General features: G+C 47.0%; 1 protein-coding gene across 3 annotated transcripts; it reads left to right on the forward strand.

The window, feature by feature from the left end:
* Nucleotides 1–1,571: 1,571 nt before the first annotated feature.
* LOC135822690 (3-(3-hydroxy-phenyl)propionate/3-hydroxycinnamic acid hydroxylase-like) lies at nucleotides 1,572–18,224 on the forward strand. Of its 3 annotated transcripts, none has more exons than XM_065335510.1 (16): nucleotides 1,572–1,950; nucleotides 4,532–4,708; nucleotides 5,281–5,323; nucleotides 6,239–6,351; nucleotides 7,210–7,321; nucleotides 7,883–7,968; nucleotides 9,662–9,738; nucleotides 11,280–11,430; nucleotides 11,811–11,934; nucleotides 12,979–13,054; nucleotides 14,053–14,304; nucleotides 14,771–14,933; nucleotides 15,284–15,404; nucleotides 16,290–16,437; nucleotides 16,901–16,994; nucleotides 17,673–18,224. In XM_065335510.1, the coding sequence occupies exons 2-16, from the start codon at nucleotides 4,581–4,583 to the stop codon at nucleotides 17,869–17,871; spliced, it is 1,887 nt and encodes a 628-aa protein (XP_065191582.1). In that variant the 5' UTR covers nucleotides 1,572–1,950; nucleotides 4,532–4,580; the 3' UTR covers nucleotides 17,872–18,224. The 3 variants fall into 3 exon arrangements, with proteins under 3 accessions (XP_065191582.1, XP_065191583.1, XP_065191584.1); XM_065335511.1 differs by having other exon boundaries at nucleotides 4,536–4,708; XM_065335512.1 differs by having other exon boundaries at nucleotides 1,574–1,950; nucleotides 15,332–15,404.
* The last annotated feature ends 244 nt before the right edge of the window (nucleotides 18,225–18,468 follow it).

An 18,468-nucleotide genomic window follows, 5' to 3' on the forward strand; every position in this document is an offset into this window, starting at 1 on the left:
TCTTGTCCTGGAGGAAACCATTTCCTAGGCACAGTCAGCCTAGGGAAATGCATGAGAAGGGCGACAAATAGTTCACGGCACTAACAGCATTGAACACAGCACTTCTTTCACATCGTGAATACAATAAGACAATTGAAAATGACCAATTTATGCAGTGATCGACCTTCTCTGTGGAGGAGCTAAGCCTTTCGTACGTCATCACTCCGCTGGTCGCTATGGCAACGCGAGCATACAATTGGCGATTTGGCAAGTTTGGCTTATCGTATGGAAGCGAGAGATATGCCATTCGAACCGATATCAAATTGTCTTTCTTCTGGACCCTACTCGAAAAATCGATGCACTTCCACCAGTTACTAAACAATCAGCTCGTGTGATAACATTGCACGACACTGACCGACGGTACTGACGTTCTACTAACTAGCTGGCTATCACAGTATCAGCTCTAGCACGCCTTGGATGCGCACTCCAACACTCAACAGCCTTCCAACTAACTTGGAAGGTCCTGGTTCTAAGTTGCTACAGTATAATTACGATAACACAGGAGGGGAAGGCTAAGTTGTACTAAGTTGTAGTTCCTTGGTCCTTTTTCTTTCCTCCTTGGCTCTCCATCCGAGTCCATAAGGCATACAGTATGGCACAAAATGTACCTTTTCCAACCATTTCAGCTGCCATGCCCTCATCATGCCTCATGCGTGTTTCACAGCATAGTTCCATTCCCTTGTTCTTCCTACCATTATTTTCATCTAGATCTACATAATCATCCCCAGTGTTTCCACCTTGACGATGTACACAGTACCCGGGTACCCGTCAGTGACTCTCCTAACGTCGTTTGCACACCTTTTACTTGCGGCTTTGCAGCACGCACGATTCGACTGTTGTGAAAGCACAATTACAAAATACAAGCCAAGGATGTGGGGACTAGAGTTCCTGGTAACATTTCGCAGCACGAGGAGATCTCGTCTCTCGCCTCGATCGCGAACGAGTTCGAACATGACGCACTTCGCACCAGTTTTGACTGGTAAAACTGACACCTCGCGAAGGCCAAACCAAACATGCTCATACTTCATAGTCACCATGGTCATATGCCATATGGCTGGACACCCATTTAGGCCCATTATGATAGCAGAAGTGTGAGCTTGAGGTGATATTACTTGTACATGTCACACGCCCAATTGCGTGAATGGCGCAATTTCAGCGGATCAAAATGGCCTGGCATCCACCCGAGGCCACATCACTGACTGTGTGCGTCTCCACTGACAGAAAAGTGAGTTCTGCAAGGTCCTGGGGGACTCGCCCTGAGTTTGTTGACGAGGCAGGTACTAGGTGTGTTGCTCGTTCTAGGCGAACAGGCTGTGGTTGTGGTCAATTCAATGCGGCAAACCGTCACTAAGGTGTACAAGGCATAGGCATAGTGGTGGCCTGCGGAAGCGAAGGCTAGTTTGTGTGTAGATCTACATTGTACATGCCTACATAATACAGCGTGTAGATCTCTATGCTGGTGACTGCATTCTGTCCTCTCTAATCTCTATCTTGGCTATTTTGACAGAAAGTGGATCATCTCCACGCGGCGCGCCAGCGGATCAGCGTGATTCTCTGGGATTCCTACTTCAGGGTCAGCTGATGATTGTACACACACGGCGTGTACGTGTAGGTAGTTGGAGTGGAAAGCCGAAACTCGGCGGACCCTTGCGCCCCGAGGAGCCAGCACAGCTTTCAGCGATAATAAAACAAATGCAGGGTGAAAATGGGAGGCTTTGACTCCTCCGTGTAGCACGGGATGGCCAGTGGAGAGCTGAGCCTCGGCTAGGGGTTTGTGGATTAGCACACAGTTCTGACGGACGAGCAGTAATTACGGTATGTACCTGTTCCGCTGAAGCAGTCTCTCTTGTGAGCGCTACTCGTCGTCGCAAGTCCGGACAACTAATTACTTTACTCACAGCGGATACTCGGGTAAGACATTACAATCATGTGTTAAAAATTATATACAACAATGTCGTTTATTTTTCATTCATAAATTGATTGAATACTCCGCCGTCTGCAATAGACTGCCGAATTGTATTATTTTGTCTACAACGTTCTGGCAACCTTACCTGGACCGCATGGAACGTGCCACAAGTTCTCCACGCGGTAGGGGCGGCTAGAGAAATAGGTGTCCTGCTTAGCTCCATTTGGTTTCGCTAGTTTCTTTCTTCGAAAAGGTAAACGGGAATGTTTGCTGTGATTAGCGATAAACATTTTATGTGTTTGCTGACTGACGTTTGTCGACGTGTGATCCGCCCATCCCGACTCGGTCTATCACTGTTCCTGTTGCCCTCTGGCGGTTGTCCACCGGCTTGTTCACTGCTTGATTGGCGATAGCGCGCACCAGACGGTGTTTACGAATTTGCCCAGGGTTAAACCTTATCACAATATCAGTTGTGACAAAAGTTGAAACACCATAGAACAATTATTGCATGTGAGCATTGAACGCTGTTGATACACCCGCGGCCGTTCAAGCTTGAAGTGATTTTTGCTACATGAATGGATATATTTTGGCAAACGGTGGGCTGGTTGATTATTGTGGCTGGCTTATAGTAGCGACTTCAATCACGTGACCAAAAGGCAGAAATCTTTCGTCGTACGAATGTATGGCGCAAGCATGGCATGCACGGAACAATTTTTCTCTCGACGTTCTACGCCTGCCTACGCGTTATTCATGTATCTGGCGCCTTCGATTTTTACATGATGGTCAAGCACACATGAATAGCTTTCCAACGGTGTGTCGCATGTCAAAGAGTCATCGATTTTTGGATATATCGCTCCGTATTTTTAGTTTTCAAAGCAAACTTTCGGCATCTCAGCTACCTTGCCCGTCAATGACCGAGTCACCATCGTGTTCAGAGCCCTCGAATTAGTTTAGATGAGTTCATGGTAAGGTTCTCCTCCGTAGCCGTTTTTAGCAGTTTGAAGAATTTGTGCGCAGCGGCTGAAGTCGGCTATGGAGTGCACTATAGGGCTTGAAAGTGATGACGTCAAAAACGGCCAGGGAGTACTAAGTTGACATCAGATTTATATTTTGGATCCACTAAGGTGTGACTTTGCTATTGCCTCAGTATGTGGGTGCATAGCAACCCACTCATATCGTATGCAGGGGTGACTTTTACTTCGCCACCAGTTGTAACCCCGCCCCCAGTAGCCAAATCAGTCAGTTTCACTGGTTACATCACCTTGCTGTGAGTAAGACGGCTTGAAATGTGCTTGGATCCATACAAAAACTGGATCCAAGTGGATCCAATTTTTGAATTTTTGAAATTGTTGCTATGCTGTGACGTAGCACTTTCAAGCCCTATTTTGACGGGCTCTGCGTGACGGAGCGAGCAGACCTTTGGCTCGTAAATCCGCTAGTAAGGCGAGACCAAAATAAAATCGAGATTCCCGGGCAGGACCCATCTGAAATTGGTGCGGGCGGGCGAATTTTAATTTTTAATTTTTTTCCTATGTGTGTATGCATGGCATGCTGAACTTTTTTTTTACAGTATTTTCCGGTATTTATTTTTTATTTTTTTACAGACGACAGGTATATGGTACGTGGTTTACCGGTACCCGTACAATTTCTTTTGTATTTCGGCCAACGACAGCCCTGAGTCGTACACCAGGGAGTCGTACAAGCCCAGGTTTGTGTGACACCATGTCACAGATCTACTCGCACGATCAGTACCGTACATAATACGACTGTTCCAAAAAAAAAAAAAATTGCCTTCGGCTCGATTTTGGTGCGGGAGGGCCCGGGAATCTCTATTTTTTTTGGTCTCGCCTAATGATTATGTTCTTCACGTCAAGATTCTGGAGGTGCTTGAGCAGTGAGGAGGTGATTATTTCAATCCATCGGCATCGAAGCAGAGCACGTCCCGTCCAACATCTATGTGTACGACGGTTTCTCCGTCACCCTCCAAGAACACCAAAAACCCGCACATCGCGCATACATTCACTGTGTATGCATGATAATCATGAGGTCCGAGAAGCCCACTTTTGTGCCATCGCTCTGCATACAATTGCATACATGGGCTCCAACGATTGCATACCAACTTTGGGGCCTGATATCTCCGGTTTGGGACAAGATATACCCATGAAAATTTCTGTATGTGCTCTGTAGAGGTTTCTCTTTCCAGTCGTGTAATTTGTTGGCCCTAATTCCGATTTTAGAATTTTGGACTGAAGTCGCTACTTATAGCATAGCATCTTTTTTATTTATTTATTTATGTTTTACTTCGCAAAATCCAAACAGGAATTTCTTCCCAATAGCAAGGTAGCGAAGAGGAAAGAAAAAAGAGGGGAAAAAGTGTGTATGCACTGGACATGGTAGTCAGCTGGAGATCAATAGTGCGGATCCATTGTAAAACATGGCATTAGCTACTGTTGCAGATATTTAGCAAGGATCTACATGTGTGCACGTGTGTGTGTGTGGACTGTGTGATTGCGTGCATGTACCTGTGTGTGTGTCCGTGCCTGTGCGCCTGCCTCTGCATGCATTATGACTTGTTCACTTTCCAAGGCAGTCTACCCCGCAGTATCATTGAAACGGCAGTACTACTGCTCTTTTGATGATGGAGAGCGAGGTTATCATTGTGGGCCTTGGCCCGGTGGGAGCAATGGCTGCCAACCTGCTCGGACAGTATGGTATCAGTACACGCGTGTTTGAGCGTCTCACCGAGATCTATTTCGCTCCACGGTAAGGGAATGCGGTGTGCCAACTCTGGCGTACACTATCTCTGCATTTTCACTGGACATCCTCTCCTACTCTGACCGAGTGCCCCCCCCCCCCCCCTCGGGCCGCACTGCTCATTTGTTGATTTTTGTGTTTTTCAGGCAATTCAACGAAAATGCAGTCCATAATCACTAAGAGAGGGTTCATATAGGCACACTTGTCTGGGGTGCAGCCGGGGTATGTTGCAGTTTGCGTGTCGAGACAATTTTGGAAAATGGAAAAAACCGGATACATGGTACTAGTATCTGTTTCCACTGTCTGCCCCCCCCCCCCCCCCCCCCCCCTACTATTTTCACCTGGCTAGAACCCTGCTCATATTCCATAGTACTTGGCAAGGCCCCTGTGCAGCTGCTCATGATTATCGATTCTCTGCTTTGCATTAAGTGCTGAATAATTGCTTCACCTGTAGTGATATCAACACTGGGTCCAGTAGATGTAATCTTTGGCATCGCTAAATCTGAGTTACTGAGTGTTGCTTTACCCAGTTATGTCTCTGACCTGTATCATTGACTGTAACGTTATGTGCTTGTTTCCAGAGCGATTGCCATGGACGCGGAAGCGCTCAGAACATTTGAAATGGTGAGTTGAACTAACTAAATGTACTACTTTCCAGTATGTATATGCCCCTCCTCTTCCTCCTCCTCCTCTTTCCTCCTCCTCCTCCTCTTTCCTCCTCCTCCTCCTCTTCCCTCCTCCTCCTCTTCCCTCCTCCTCCTACTCCCTCCCTCCTCTTCCCTCCCCCTCCCCCCTCCTCCTCCCTCTCCTCCCCCCTTCTCATTTTGCAGGCACATTGTCACTTCCCTGTTTTAAATGTGCTAGAATACATATTTGGGGTGCAGGTCACAAGGCAGCAGGATGAGCTTCAGCCCACTTTGAATTTTTTCCCGAAATTCTGGTTCAGCTGCATCTGCGCCTTGCTCCTTGAGGGTGGTGATGTTCCTACGTATGCGGCAGACTGGGTCTAACCGAGTCTCTACTATGACGTGAACTGAGAATTGTTTAAAAAAACTACGAGAGTAGGTTACTTGGCACTGTGAACTGTGTGCATATGTTGCAATGCTGGAAAAGGGAGTTGTACCTTTCAGACTCCCAAAAGACGCTTGTATCGAGTCACAGGCAACGGTTGGAATACGGTACGGTACGTTTTGTTTGAGTGTTGCCCTTCTTGCTAATATGGTGATCATTGCATGTGTATGTGTGCAGGCGCGTTGGAATGTATTCGGCATTGGTAGGGCCATGAATGGGCGGAGGGTCCAGGGGGTCCTCCCCCCGGAACATTTTAGGGAAATTGGGCCCACATAGCCCATATTCGATTGCTTCAAAAAATCCGAAGATGAAATTATTGGTGTGGCTTTGGCCGCACCTGCCGCACCCGGTTCCGACGCCCTTGGTGTGTGTGCAAGCATGCATGTACACATGATAATGTGTGCTCATATTTGCATCTGTGTGTTCCTTTTCCAACTGTCTCTACCCCCCCCCCCCCCCCCTGTACAGATAGGCATGGGTGACTGGATGGACCAGCACATACTGAAGGCTGGTGCTGAGCTGCGTACGGCATCACCTCCGGGCGGACAGGTCTTGCTGGACATGAGTGATATGACACATAGGTTTGTAATGTCCCACTTCAATCAGCAGCTCACCCTAAAATGAAAACTTCACGATTTGTAGCGAAATATGCACGGGTTCCAATGGTAAAGGTCCCAGGTTGGTCGGAGCAGTCGTTCTGAAGAAACAGCAGCTTGACGTTTTGACTAAATTTGGTGTCATCATCATGACATCAATAACATGCCAAGAGCAGGACAGATTTGTGACGTAACAGAGATAAACTTTGTATGGGAGTAGATGGGGAAGAGCGACTCAAACTCCTTGCCAGACATTTTCGCAGTCGGGATGCCGGTGAAGTGTGATATGTCTCAGCCCATTCCAGAGTTTGAAAACGTCTTTGGGGTGATGGAGACCCAGAATGCTACGTTCTCCCGATCTACTCCCATACAAGGTCTCTGTGACATTGTTGTATCTCCCTTTTCTCCACCTGCTCCCAGTCCCGTACCATCTCCACACTTGTACAAAGGGACGACGATAACTACATGTCTGGCCTATTCTGGGCAAGTTGATGATGGCATCATGATGTCACCAAACTTCGTGAAAACGTCAAGCTGGTGTAACTTCGGAACGGCTGCTCCGATCAACCTGGAACCTTCACCATTGGAATCAGTGCATCTTTTGCCTACTACTAGTATGTTGCAGTCCCTACAAGGAGAATTGTTCCTTTCAGACACCAAAAGACTATATCGAGCTACAGTAGTTGATTGTAGCCACTTACAGTCTACACATGCTCATTATTTGTCACGTTTGTCCTAACTTGTTAGTCTCTGTACCATTGTCATTCATTGTTCTTTTCGAGCTGGGTATGTGAACATAGTAAAAGAAATGTTAATCCTTGCTATGGTGTGGTGAACATTCAGGCGTCGCTATGGCTGCCACCAGCTGTGTACGTTTCACCAGCCCACGGTGGAGAAGGAGCTGCGTCGGCGACTGGAGCAGTACGCCAACGTGCAGGTGAATCTTGGACACGAGGTGAGTGTTATTGCCGCGTGACTGCACACGGTGCTGCTATACATGTACTGTATGCATCGAGGGTAGGAAGATGGCGAGTCACATGATCACCTGGGCCAACAACGTTAGAATGCAGGTAACTGTCGTGAAATTGAGTACTGTAAAACTGGAAAGTCTACCGAGTTGCAAAACGACCAATTATTTTTCGTAGTTTAAAAAAGAACATTATCGCTAGATGTCTATGTAAAGATGCGCATACAGACGGGTGGCCAGGTAGCCATCGTTAAACTTTCTGCACGTAATCATACCAAAATTGCAAAACGTTAAACTTTTTGGTCGTGAGACTTTCCAGTTTTACAGTATTCTGGTGACAGCCAAGTCCTTCCAGGACACGAATGGCTTATAATCTAGGAACAATTGCTCGACAAGCAGGGCAGTCTTCCACTCTGTCAAAGGAAACTTTTCCCCTTCTTCCTTAATACTCACCGATCGTATGTGAATTATTGGATATGCGTGTAAGGCTGTATTCCATTGGAAATCGAATGCTGCGCTTTTTCGTGTTTCTGTTGTGTGCACATACAGGTGACAGCGTTTGCAGAGACTGACGGCAAGGTTCATGTTACCGTCAGGCCAGTGTCGGGACACGAAACACATACCTTCGTCTGCAAGTAAGCCAATATGCTGTTTTAACGGAACCGAAGGCGAGAACACGGCCATGCACCCACCAAAGTGTGCCGGTTGCACATTCACAGATGAAAAACTGGAATGCCGCAAAACCCACTAAACCCATTCTTTTTGCCAATTTTCAGTCGACCCCAAATCTGAATCGCCTCGCTGAGTGGTGCATGTATCAGCTCCTACCTGTATGTCGATGTGTTTGGCCGATTGAGCAGGCCGTGTTGCATGCAGGTCTTCAGATGTACAGCTCTGTAGAACATGGTTACATGCATTGGACTAGCATGCCGGTAGGGTACTTAACCAGAGCGTACCGCCGCAACCTTCCGTATCTGTACGGAGCACTCCTTCGTCCGCAGTACCGTATTCTCCGGAGTATAGGCCGCACACAGATACTTTTGTCACGAAGCACAGCTATCTACCCTGCATTTCACACTGTTCATTTGACCATTGGATCGTAGCATAAACCCCACCAGCGGTTTTGGATGAATTATGAGTGTTTGAAGTGCTGCTTATCGCCTAGAAAATCGTATGGAATTTGAGCAAACTTGTACTTGAGGCGGTGAATTATTGAGCTAACCGTTGACGTGTGTGTGTGTGTGTGTATATATATTAGTGTTGAAACGATCTCACCGGGTACTCGTTAGCTCGCTCGCCAGAAACTCGGCTCGTTTGTGCGGCCAGCTCGTTTGCACTAACGAACACCGTACTCCGTACACATGGCAGTACATGTCGACCGGGGAGTCGTAACCTATTTTACGACTCCCTGGTCGATCGAGAGTCCAGTCCCCTCCCAGCGCAAAGTGAAAATCACTCGCAGTTACAGTGACTGTATACCTGCACGACACTTGAGTTGTTTCAGTTGTCGTTGCAGCTTTGGTGGACTCTACTAGCTGATGTCTTGCTCCGCATCTGCTGACCTGTCGCAGGATATGCTTCGGTCACCTCTCCATTCGAGTGAAAGTTACGCTCAGTCGTTTGGAAGTTTTCTCCCGCGATGCAGCGAAGACCAGGGCTACTTGCAATCTTTGCAAAACGGTCTATTCTTACAAAGGCTACTCAACGACGGCGCTGAAAAGACATCTCGACACCAAACAGCAGTCCGAAGTGAAATATGAAGCAGCAGCAACCCCAAATTCCAGCGGTGATAATTTGAACCAGCTGAAAAAAATCGAACTTAGAAAAAAAAGATTCAAAAAATCACATTTGCCGCATCAATGAAACTCGTTAGCTCGCTCGATAGCTTGCTCGTTAGTGGAACTGATCGCTCGTTTGTTATAGATACGCTCGTTTCAACACTAGGATATATGTGTGTGTGTGTGTGTGTGTGTGTGTGTGTGTGTGTGTGTGTGTTTGTGTGTGTGTGTGTGTGTGTGTGTGTGTGTGTGTGTGAGTGCTTTGAAAAGGTCCAATACAAACACTGCGTGCCAAACCATTGTGTGGGTAATATGCAATATTCTGTGAAATACGCCAAGGCAATTCAGATGTCTCGGTGGGCAAAGGCAGATTCCTTTCTGTTTATGCCCTTCTGAAGCTAGGTCTAGTCTCATAGTGCCTTGCTCTAGTCTCATGGTGTTTATATGGCCTTCTGAGGCTAGCTCAGGTCGGAGAAATGGCGTCCATGCTCCTCTGAAGCTAGTCAGCCCAGTCACATGAATAGTGTTCATGCTCTTCTGACCGTGTTAGATATCTACTAGCTTGTGATGGTGGTCGGAGTTTCGTCAGGAAGCACTTGGGGTTGAAGTATCAAGGATTCTCCATTCGTAAGTTCCCTAGTGACTTTTACCAAGGAAATCAGTTACGTATAAATCACTGTTACATGTAGTATTATGGAGAGCTAGAATAGGAGTTATGCAAATGATGTCATAATGATGACATAGAGGTGAGTCAGCCGAACTGCTTTTGGGCGCTATGTGAACAGCATGAGTTGCTAGTGCATCACTGACTGATTTGTTGTGCCGCCTATGTACCGAAGCATCTCATCTCAAAGTACCATTGTAATTGTGCAACCTCTATTCGACTATAGCGATCAGTTTGGCCAGTCTTGGCTCTGCCGATGAGACCGTTCACATGGTCAAAACAGCTAGCTGATCCTGTAATTGAATATGATTGGGTTAGGTTGCACGTACACTGTCTTTGAGCGTGAAAGCGGTGAACTGACATAGTGCGCCGCACTCGATTTGTGCTGAATGTGTGGCTTCAGGCTGTCCGGCCGACGCTGCCAAGCTGAGTGCGCATATCCTAGCAACATAGGGCAGAGATTTCTGTTTACATAGCTTGTCACACTACGAAATAAATACTCTTAAGGCCACCTAGAATTAATTCGTTGTTTCGGGTCACTTCACTCATCCGTACCAGGGTCGGTCGGTCGGGTTTATTTTTTATTTTTTTATATTTTTTTATTTTGGTTACGTCCATGTGCATACATGTACATCGAATAGTTTTTGTCCCAGTGTCTGCTCCAGCGCCGGGTGAGCCGGGTAATCCACCCGGTTGGGCGGCGCTTGGACCCGGTTGCGCCTGTATATCGTTGGGCGTACATGTGTACCCGGCTCCGACCCGGTTGAAATGGTTGCGCCAGGTACACGTGTACCCGGCTGTCTTACAATCCTGGAGCAGACACTGTGTCCATCTAGCCAGTCGATCAAATCTGACTGTAGTGTAGACAATCCAGCGCAGTCATTGTCCCATCAGATCCAGGTCCCCTCCTGGACCAGATCTTGGCCTCGCTGGCAAATGAGTCTGATGAGCAGCTCTCACCTTGAAAACTTCTGTAAATAGCGACAAGGTGGCGGAGCTGATGCTGTTTCAGGACCGATTGAGGATCGGAGATAGAAGACAACGTCGTCACCAAGCGCTGCATCCTGTCATTTGGCTAGCCATGGCTGCTTCTGAGGTCGATATCTGGACTGCTATTATTAGGGTCGCGTGTGTACATAGTCTAGTCTGTACGTTTGCATGCACTATAAAAAAAACAGTGTGCGTCGGGTGAAAAAAGACGGTCGGTCGGGTGACCCGAAACAACGAATTAATTCTGGATGGCCTCACTGTGAAAATATACTTTCTATCAAATAATGCAACTCCTACACTATGATACAGTGCACTCTCGTGCTCAAGTATGGACTGTACCCACGTTGTATGCTCTGTGTACTTTGACGCATTGGGCACTTTTTAAGGCTGGTGGATTGCAAGATTACGAAGATGCCATATGATTGTGTACAGACACGACGTTTCCAAGGCCAGGGTACTTTGACAGATTATCATATCACGTGTGTGCTTGCGTTCTTGCTGTCGTGCACTGCAGCTGAACACTGGCTGGTAATGGATGTCACCTGCGAGGACAAGTCCTTCGACGACGACTGGCCTAACTCCTCGCTGGTTGCCAGTGCTAACAGAGTGTTCCTGAATGCCAGACTGCCTGGTGACATGCGGAGAATCGAAGTACTGCTGAAGGAGTAAGTTGCTAAGCCGATTTTTGCTTCGTATGGAAATATGACCTAAGCATTCACTATGTTGTCTGATGATTGGTCCAGTTGCCATGAAACACGGAGTAGCAGAACAAAGTTTCCCATCATTGTGAACTTGTGTCGCAGGCTCCTCTTATCGAGTTGAGCACTCTCATAAGCCAACAGTATCTCCACTTTGTGAAATATGACCTTATCGTAGTCCACAGGAAACCATTCTATTCATTGGAGTCTGTTTTGCCATGTTAGGAGCTGTGTCTAGCAGAATCTCAAGTGAACCGTAATTTTTCTATTTTTTTATGCTATGTGTCCTGATCTGCATAGTGTGTTCCATTCTTGTTGTCTGCTTTCTCCCACCATGCTCTGTACAGTGATGAGAAGGCGCTGACTGTTGTGCGAGAGGAGAACACGACGAGGCTCCTGAACGAGATAGGTATTGACGTCGAGAAGCTGACATTCAAGCGGCGCATGGTGTACAAGTTCCACGCCAGATCCGTGAGTGAGAGGGTGGGATGAGGTGTGTGGATATACTGCACCCCCCCCCCCCCCCCCCCCCCAGAGAAAGTATGGCATGGTGGTAAGGAAATGACCTTCCTGGTAATTGTAGCAGATGCCAGTAAGCATTGAATGCTATCAGCTTATGTTGCATGCGTATTGTAAGTATGTGTACCTCATTCAGATTCATGTCCACGGTGTGTGTGTGTGTGTGTGTGTGTGTGTGTGTGTGTGTGTGTGTGTGTGTGTGTGTGTGTGTGTGTGTGTGTGTGTGTGTGTGTGTGTGTGTGTGTGTGTGTGTGTGTGTGTGTGTGTGTGTGTGTGTGTGTGTGTGTGTGTGTGTGTGTGTGTGTGTGTGTGTGTGTGTGTGTGTGTGTGTGTGTGTGTGTGTGTGTGTGTGTGTGTGTGTGTGTGTGTGTGTGTGTGTGTGTGTGTGTGTGTGTGTGTGTGTGTGTGTGTGTGTGTGTGTGTGTGTGTGTGTGTGTGTGTGTGTGTGTGTGTGTGTGTGTGTGTGTGTGTGTGTGTGTGTGTGTGTGTGTGTGTGTGTGTGTGTGTGTGTGTGTGTGTGTGTGTGTGTGTGTGTGTGTGTGTGTGTGTGTGTGTGTGTGTGTGTGTGTGTGTGTGTGTGTGTGTGTGTGTGTGTGTGTGTGTGTGTGTGTGTGTGTGTGTGTGTGTGTGTGTGTGTGTGTGTGTGTGTGTGTGTGTGTGTGTGTGTGTGTGTGTGTGTGTGTGTGTGTGTGTGTGTGTGTGTGTGTGTGTGTGTGTGTGCATGTGCATGTGTGTGTGTGTGTGTGTGCATGTGTGCATGTGTGTGTGTGTGTGTGTGCATATGTGTGTGTGTGTGTGTGCATATGTGTGTGTGTGTGTGTGCATATGTGTGTGTGTGTGTGCATATGTGTGTGTGTGTGTGCATATGTGTGTGTGTGTGTGCATGTGTGTGTGTGTGCATATGTGTGTGTGTATGTGTGTGTTGCAGGTGTCTCAATGGTGGCAAGGTCATATCGTGTGTGTGTATGTGTGCATATGTGTGTGTGTGTGTTGCAGGTGTCTCAATGGTGGCAAGGTCATATCGTTTTGCTGGGAGATGCTGCCCACTGCATGCCACCCACCAAGGGGCAAGGTAGGTGGCAGTAGGTGGCAGCACTGCTATGCTGCTATGCTATGATCTGCCACAACAACAACAACATAGCCATTGTCATCTTCACCGCTTAATTCCTGTTCTAGTTTTAAGATTGTGAGGCTGAGGCATAGCTCTGTGCGTTGTCGGGTTGATCTACAAGCTCTCGTACTCCTCCCAGGATGCTTCTTTGGGCCAAAGACCCATTGTTGCCTTCACGTTTTTGCCTAAAATCAAGAAATTGTACACTCACTAGGGAAAATGCACTGGAATACCTCTATATGCCGGGTGACCCTACCTTATAACTACTGTAGAATGGGTAATTTTAGCGACGTAAAAACCCTAGCGAATTTAGCGATCTACTCATTTTCGCTAAAGTTTCAAGTCGCTAATCCGTTGAGACTTTAGTAGTGCACTGGTGATCCGTGAGTAAAATCGCTGCAAATCGCTAAAATAAAACGTCGCTAACCGGTTGACAATGGGAAAATGCTAAAATTAATAGTCGCTAAAATTACCCATTCTACAGTATACCGAATTGAGGAGGAGATATCACTCCACCATTCCATGCATAAAAATGGGGTGGGTGGGTCCATGCACACTTTTTGACTCCTTTAGGTGAGAACCTCCTTTTAAACAGTGTTTGTATTCATTCATTGTGTAGATTGACAGCAGCCTTTGGTCCAGGACGGTGAGGGACCCTCCATTCTCCTTTCAAGTACAGTCAGACCTTGCTTATCCGGTCCTCTTTTATTCGGATCCCTTGCCATCCGGAAGCAAATCGTTGGTTACCGTTTTACAGCACACGCCATGCATACATACAGTATGTGTGTTCAATTATCTGGTCCCCTCGCCTATCTGGATATCTTTGTTGCAAACGGATGTGTGCGATTTTAAAGCGAGGTCTGACCGTGTAGCCTGATATTTATACTGTAGTCAATTCATCCTAATCGACTTTAACGTAAGGTGTTGTTCTCTTCTCTTCATTGTGTTTTGTCTGTTAGGCCTGTGTTGTGGTTTGGAAGATGCAGCGAATTTATCCTGGAAGATTGCACTGCTGTGTCGGGGAAATCTAACCAACAAACTTGACTTGCGGCAGTACCGCGAGCAACAGAAGCAGCACCAGGAGCAGCAGCAGCAGCAGCAACAGGCATCTGAACCGCTGACTGACAATGTTGGCGCTGCCAGTAATCTTCTAAGCAGCTTCGAAGCGGAGCGGCAGCCGTGGATTGAGAGGCAAACAAATGTCATTATTGGTATGTGCAGTTGGAACGTCATCGGTTGCCTGGAAATTGCCACAAGCATGAAGCTCTGAATGGCAACTAACCCCCGAGTGTTTTTTTTTGTTGTGCGGCACAATCCGTTGAGCACCGCTCCAGCAGCTGATGTTACTTACTGTACCCGGGTATGCACGAACAAACAGAGCTGGCCTCTTCTAAAATTCAACTGAGCTTGCTACAACACCTGCATGCTGTTTGGCATACATTGGTTGGTGCTACTGTACTGGAAGAGCCCCACTGGCTGTGCGTGTGTGTTTTGGCGCAAGCACGCACGCGTCCAGTTTTAGTAAGTTCTTACACATAACTGTTTGAAAAACAGCACTGCTATATCCGTCTTGCAGAGGAGATTAGAAACATGAATATCCCGACGAACAGGATTGGATAATGTTTGATGTTTTCTTCACATTTCTTGTCACCTTTTTCTTGTGTTGTTCTCTGTTAGCTCTTCGGCGTATGGTAACTATAACGTCACCCGCCGCTATCATGCTCAGGGACTCCGTGTTTAAGTTCATGAATCGTGTGTACGGCCGAGAGCTGATGCTCGGTGAGCTGTACAAGGGCCGGCCGGATCTACACCAAGGTCTGATTCACCCGGAGAACCAAAGGTACGTTTATATAACAGTAAAAACCTGTATAAGGCGGTAGGTCAAGGGACCTTCAAAATGTGGTCCCCGTATACAGGTGGTCTTCTTATCCAGGGTTATTTGACTGGAAATGACACCCCTTGGTTCTGGTTGTAGTAGTCGTCTGGGACTGATGGTCACCTTATCAGAGTGGTCGCCTTGACAGGTTTTACTGTAAATGTTAAGGATTATTTGCAATCACGTACAAGTGCTCGTGAAGCCCAGAAATAGGACAGCCGGTACCAACTTCTGGACGAGTAACTGTGTGTGTGTGTGTGTATGTATGTGTGTGTGTGTGTGTGTGTGTGTGCATGTGTGTGTGCGTGCGTAAGTGTACGTGTACGCCTGGGTTCACGTGTACACGTGCACTCTCTGTGCAGCTCTGGCCAGTACTTCATTCAACCAACGCTGCGGCGTTCTGACGACACCATTGACAGTGTGCTTCTGGATAAGGTACGGAGTCATCAATTTAATTTGTAGTTTGCTGATGCTAGTACCTCTCTCGCTCGTACCTCTTGGCAAGAGAACGAGAAATACCTACCCGCTAGTCTGGAGTAGTCACTCCCCAAGAACGTGTAACTCTCTCACTGGGTTGGGTTGGGAAAGGTTTGGGCTCTCTGATTACTGGTAACCTCTTCTCATCATCGTGCCAAAGCAGGATACCCGTACATACAAGTACGATAAATGTATGAACTGTTATGTTAACTGTTATGTACCGTACTGGCAATATATGTTGCCGCAGTGAGGCCATGAAGCGTTACATTGGCACATGTTTGCCGCACGCAGGGCGTTACATGCAACGTCGCACAGGAGCCGTTACACAGGTTTCTATATTGCCGCAGTCCTTTTTTTGCTATTGCAGGACTTCCTGCTGCGTCCAGTTTTGAACTTTTCACCACGCGGTACACGTGCTTTCACAGTTTTCAGCCTTTTTTGCAATGAAAAGATCGCCGCACCCCGCCGGACGCGCGTTACGAACTCAACGAAAATTTGTCGCACTAGCCTGGTCGCGCGTTACGCCGCACCCCCCTGCGTTACGCGTTACGCGGCAACATATATTGCCAGTACGGTACATTATGCAGAAGCATTTAAAAAAATTAAAAAAGCCAATTGTTCACTCTATTAAATGGAAACATGTACCCATAGTACATGTACCTTGACCAGTGCATACGCGTGGGATAGTCTTGTGTTCATCTCCATCACAGTACAACATGTACAACATGTACAACATGTACAAGTACGCATACAAGTTCATGCCCAGCCAGCTGTTTGAGTGGCAGATCAACACCGTACTCTCTCGTCATATTTTCTTCCACGGCCTCTTCTGCTGAATTCAAGGTGCTGGGCCCTACTTGGTGCTGGCTGTCACTGGATGAGTCACCACTCTCTGTGTTATCCGCCGAACATCACGCATACCTGGAGAACATTGGCTGCACATTTGTCAGAGTTATGCGGCAAGGAATCGATATCACGTCCGTCAAGACAGGTATGCAATGAGTTAACTGACCATTGCCTTTCCCTCTATATGTGAAATTGTTGCCATATGATTTTATCAAACCCAACTTACGTCTATCCACTTTACGGTCATGGCAATTATGTTCCCCATTGTCTTTGGGGTCCTGGTCAGCAAGTGAAAACGTTACGCCAGATCTGTACTTCCTCTGCCAGATCTGTACTTCCTCTGCTGCACCCGCAGAGTAGTGCTGCATGCTGTGCCCTGGTGTATTGTGTGCGTGTGTATGCTGCGCTGTGCACCCTGGTGTATTGCGGGCATGTGCTGTGCTGCACAGTTCACAGGTTTGGCCTGAACTCGATCTCATCGCAGCCCGAGTAGCATCAGATATGTGTATCACTACATGCGTACTGTGTCTTTGTTGCTGTGGATGTTGTTGTCGTTGGCGACGGCGTTTGTCATGGTTGATGTCACCGTTATCGTTCCACTGTTACAGATGGTGCAAGTGAGGTGCTGATAGTGGACAATGGTAGCATTGAGAAGTGGATGCGGCGCTTCAGGTGTCACTCGGTTCTCGTTCGGCCGGATAGGTAGGTTAGCGTTTCTAACAAAAGGGTTTCTGCTCGGCCCACGCCTTGCATGCTGCCCGGATAGAATGTAGAATTTGCCAGGTTGCGATTGCCCCTCTTTTCGCTAGGAACTGGGTAAATGATGTACGACCGAAATGTAGTTCCGAACAAAGTGTTTTGAAATAGATAGGATTGCATTGGGGATATTGCTACAACACTCTCCGGGTCTGTCCACTGGTCGCTTCTGTGTATCTCTTTGGAAGGTTTTTGCCCCAAAGGACTCGGCTGCATGTTCTCCTACTATCATTCTTCATGACTGGTTGTACACTGTACGTACGTGGCACTATCCATCATCCGTTATTCATAGTTCCTTCATACAAGTTGCGGGTGCTTGCCACTTTTCAATTCAAAAAAGCAGACAAGCACACCGATTCCCACCTAGAACTCAGTATTTGTAGCTACAGTTCACTAGCTACAGTATGTGGAGAATGAAAATAATTCTCAGTACATGTATAGTTAACTAGTGAGTATCGTTAACGCGGTTGTGATTGTGGTCACCCATGCATGAACAAACCTGGGAATGTTTCTCAAGATAACATCCTTGTAATTTCAGAGAGGAGGTACAATTTTCAATAATTTTGTGGTGCAGAAACGTGTAGCAAGTTGTCTGTCTTGAATTCTATTTGTCTGTTCTTGCAGATTTGTCTTTGGCACTGTATCAAAGTCGACGTCGGCAGCCTCACAGTCCCACTGTGTAAACACAATGCAGGCAATACTGACTGGCAAGACACCGTTGACGTATCGCACCGCACCAATGTCATTCGTCGCCAAGGTCAAACTTGTGGCCACACTTCTTGCACTGGTGTTGTTACTGCTTCTCCTTTGGGTGCTCTTCTAGACGTTTTATTCGTTACCACTTGGGCCCATTTGCATTCAACGAAGCAGGTGACCGGTTCTCTGTATCCCCTCTACACAGTGCTATCTTGCCATTGTTGTTTATTCGTTATCTCAACAAAATCTGCTAGAGACCCAATCGGTGTTGCTATAAAAAGCTAGCTTACAACATACTTTCAAACCAATTACTCCACACTGGAGCCGTTTGTTTATGGCAATCATTTCTGTTTTCGCTTAGATCACTAGTTGTGTGTCGCCCCTGCCCCCCCCCCCCCCAACATTTCCGTTCATTCAATGTTGCTATATTCTATTTTATCACACTAAATTACAGAATCACACTAAATTAATTATGCTGAAGTTACGTATAGGATATTGACCAAGACGAGGTCTATATGATATGGGAAATATAGGCCGAGTAAATCTGAGGTCTTTTATGAGGCCTATATTTCCCATATAGACCGAAGTCGTGGTCAATATCCTATTTATCACGTCCCTTGCCATAACCCCAAAATTTGAGCTATTTTAACCTTTTAGTATAAGCATTTGTTAGTGTACATACTGAAGTAGTAGGATGTTGCCTATTTTGGGTACTGTAATAGCA

The sequence above is a fragment of the Sycon ciliatum genome, chromosome 8, assembly GCF_964019385.1.
Source record: "Sycon ciliatum chromosome 8, ocSycCili1.1, whole genome shotgun sequence".
NCBI lineage: Eukaryota > Metazoa > Porifera > Calcarea > Leucosolenida > Sycettidae > Sycon > Sycon ciliatum.

Bases quoted from the DNA above. Each gene is read 5' to 3' on its own strand.
- LOC135822690 (XM_065335510.1), top strand. From the start codon at position 4,581: ATGATGGAGAGCGAGGTTATCATTGTGGGCCTTGGCCCGGTGGGAGCA. The intron at 7,969-9,661 runs GTAAGCCAATAT...TGACCGTGTTAG, and splicing joins ACACATACCTTCGTCTGCAA to ATATCTACTAGCTTGTGATG. The intron at 16,438-16,900 runs GTATGCAATGAG...CCACTGTTACAG, and splicing joins TATCACGTCCGTCAAGACAG to ATGGTGCAAGTGAGGTGCTG.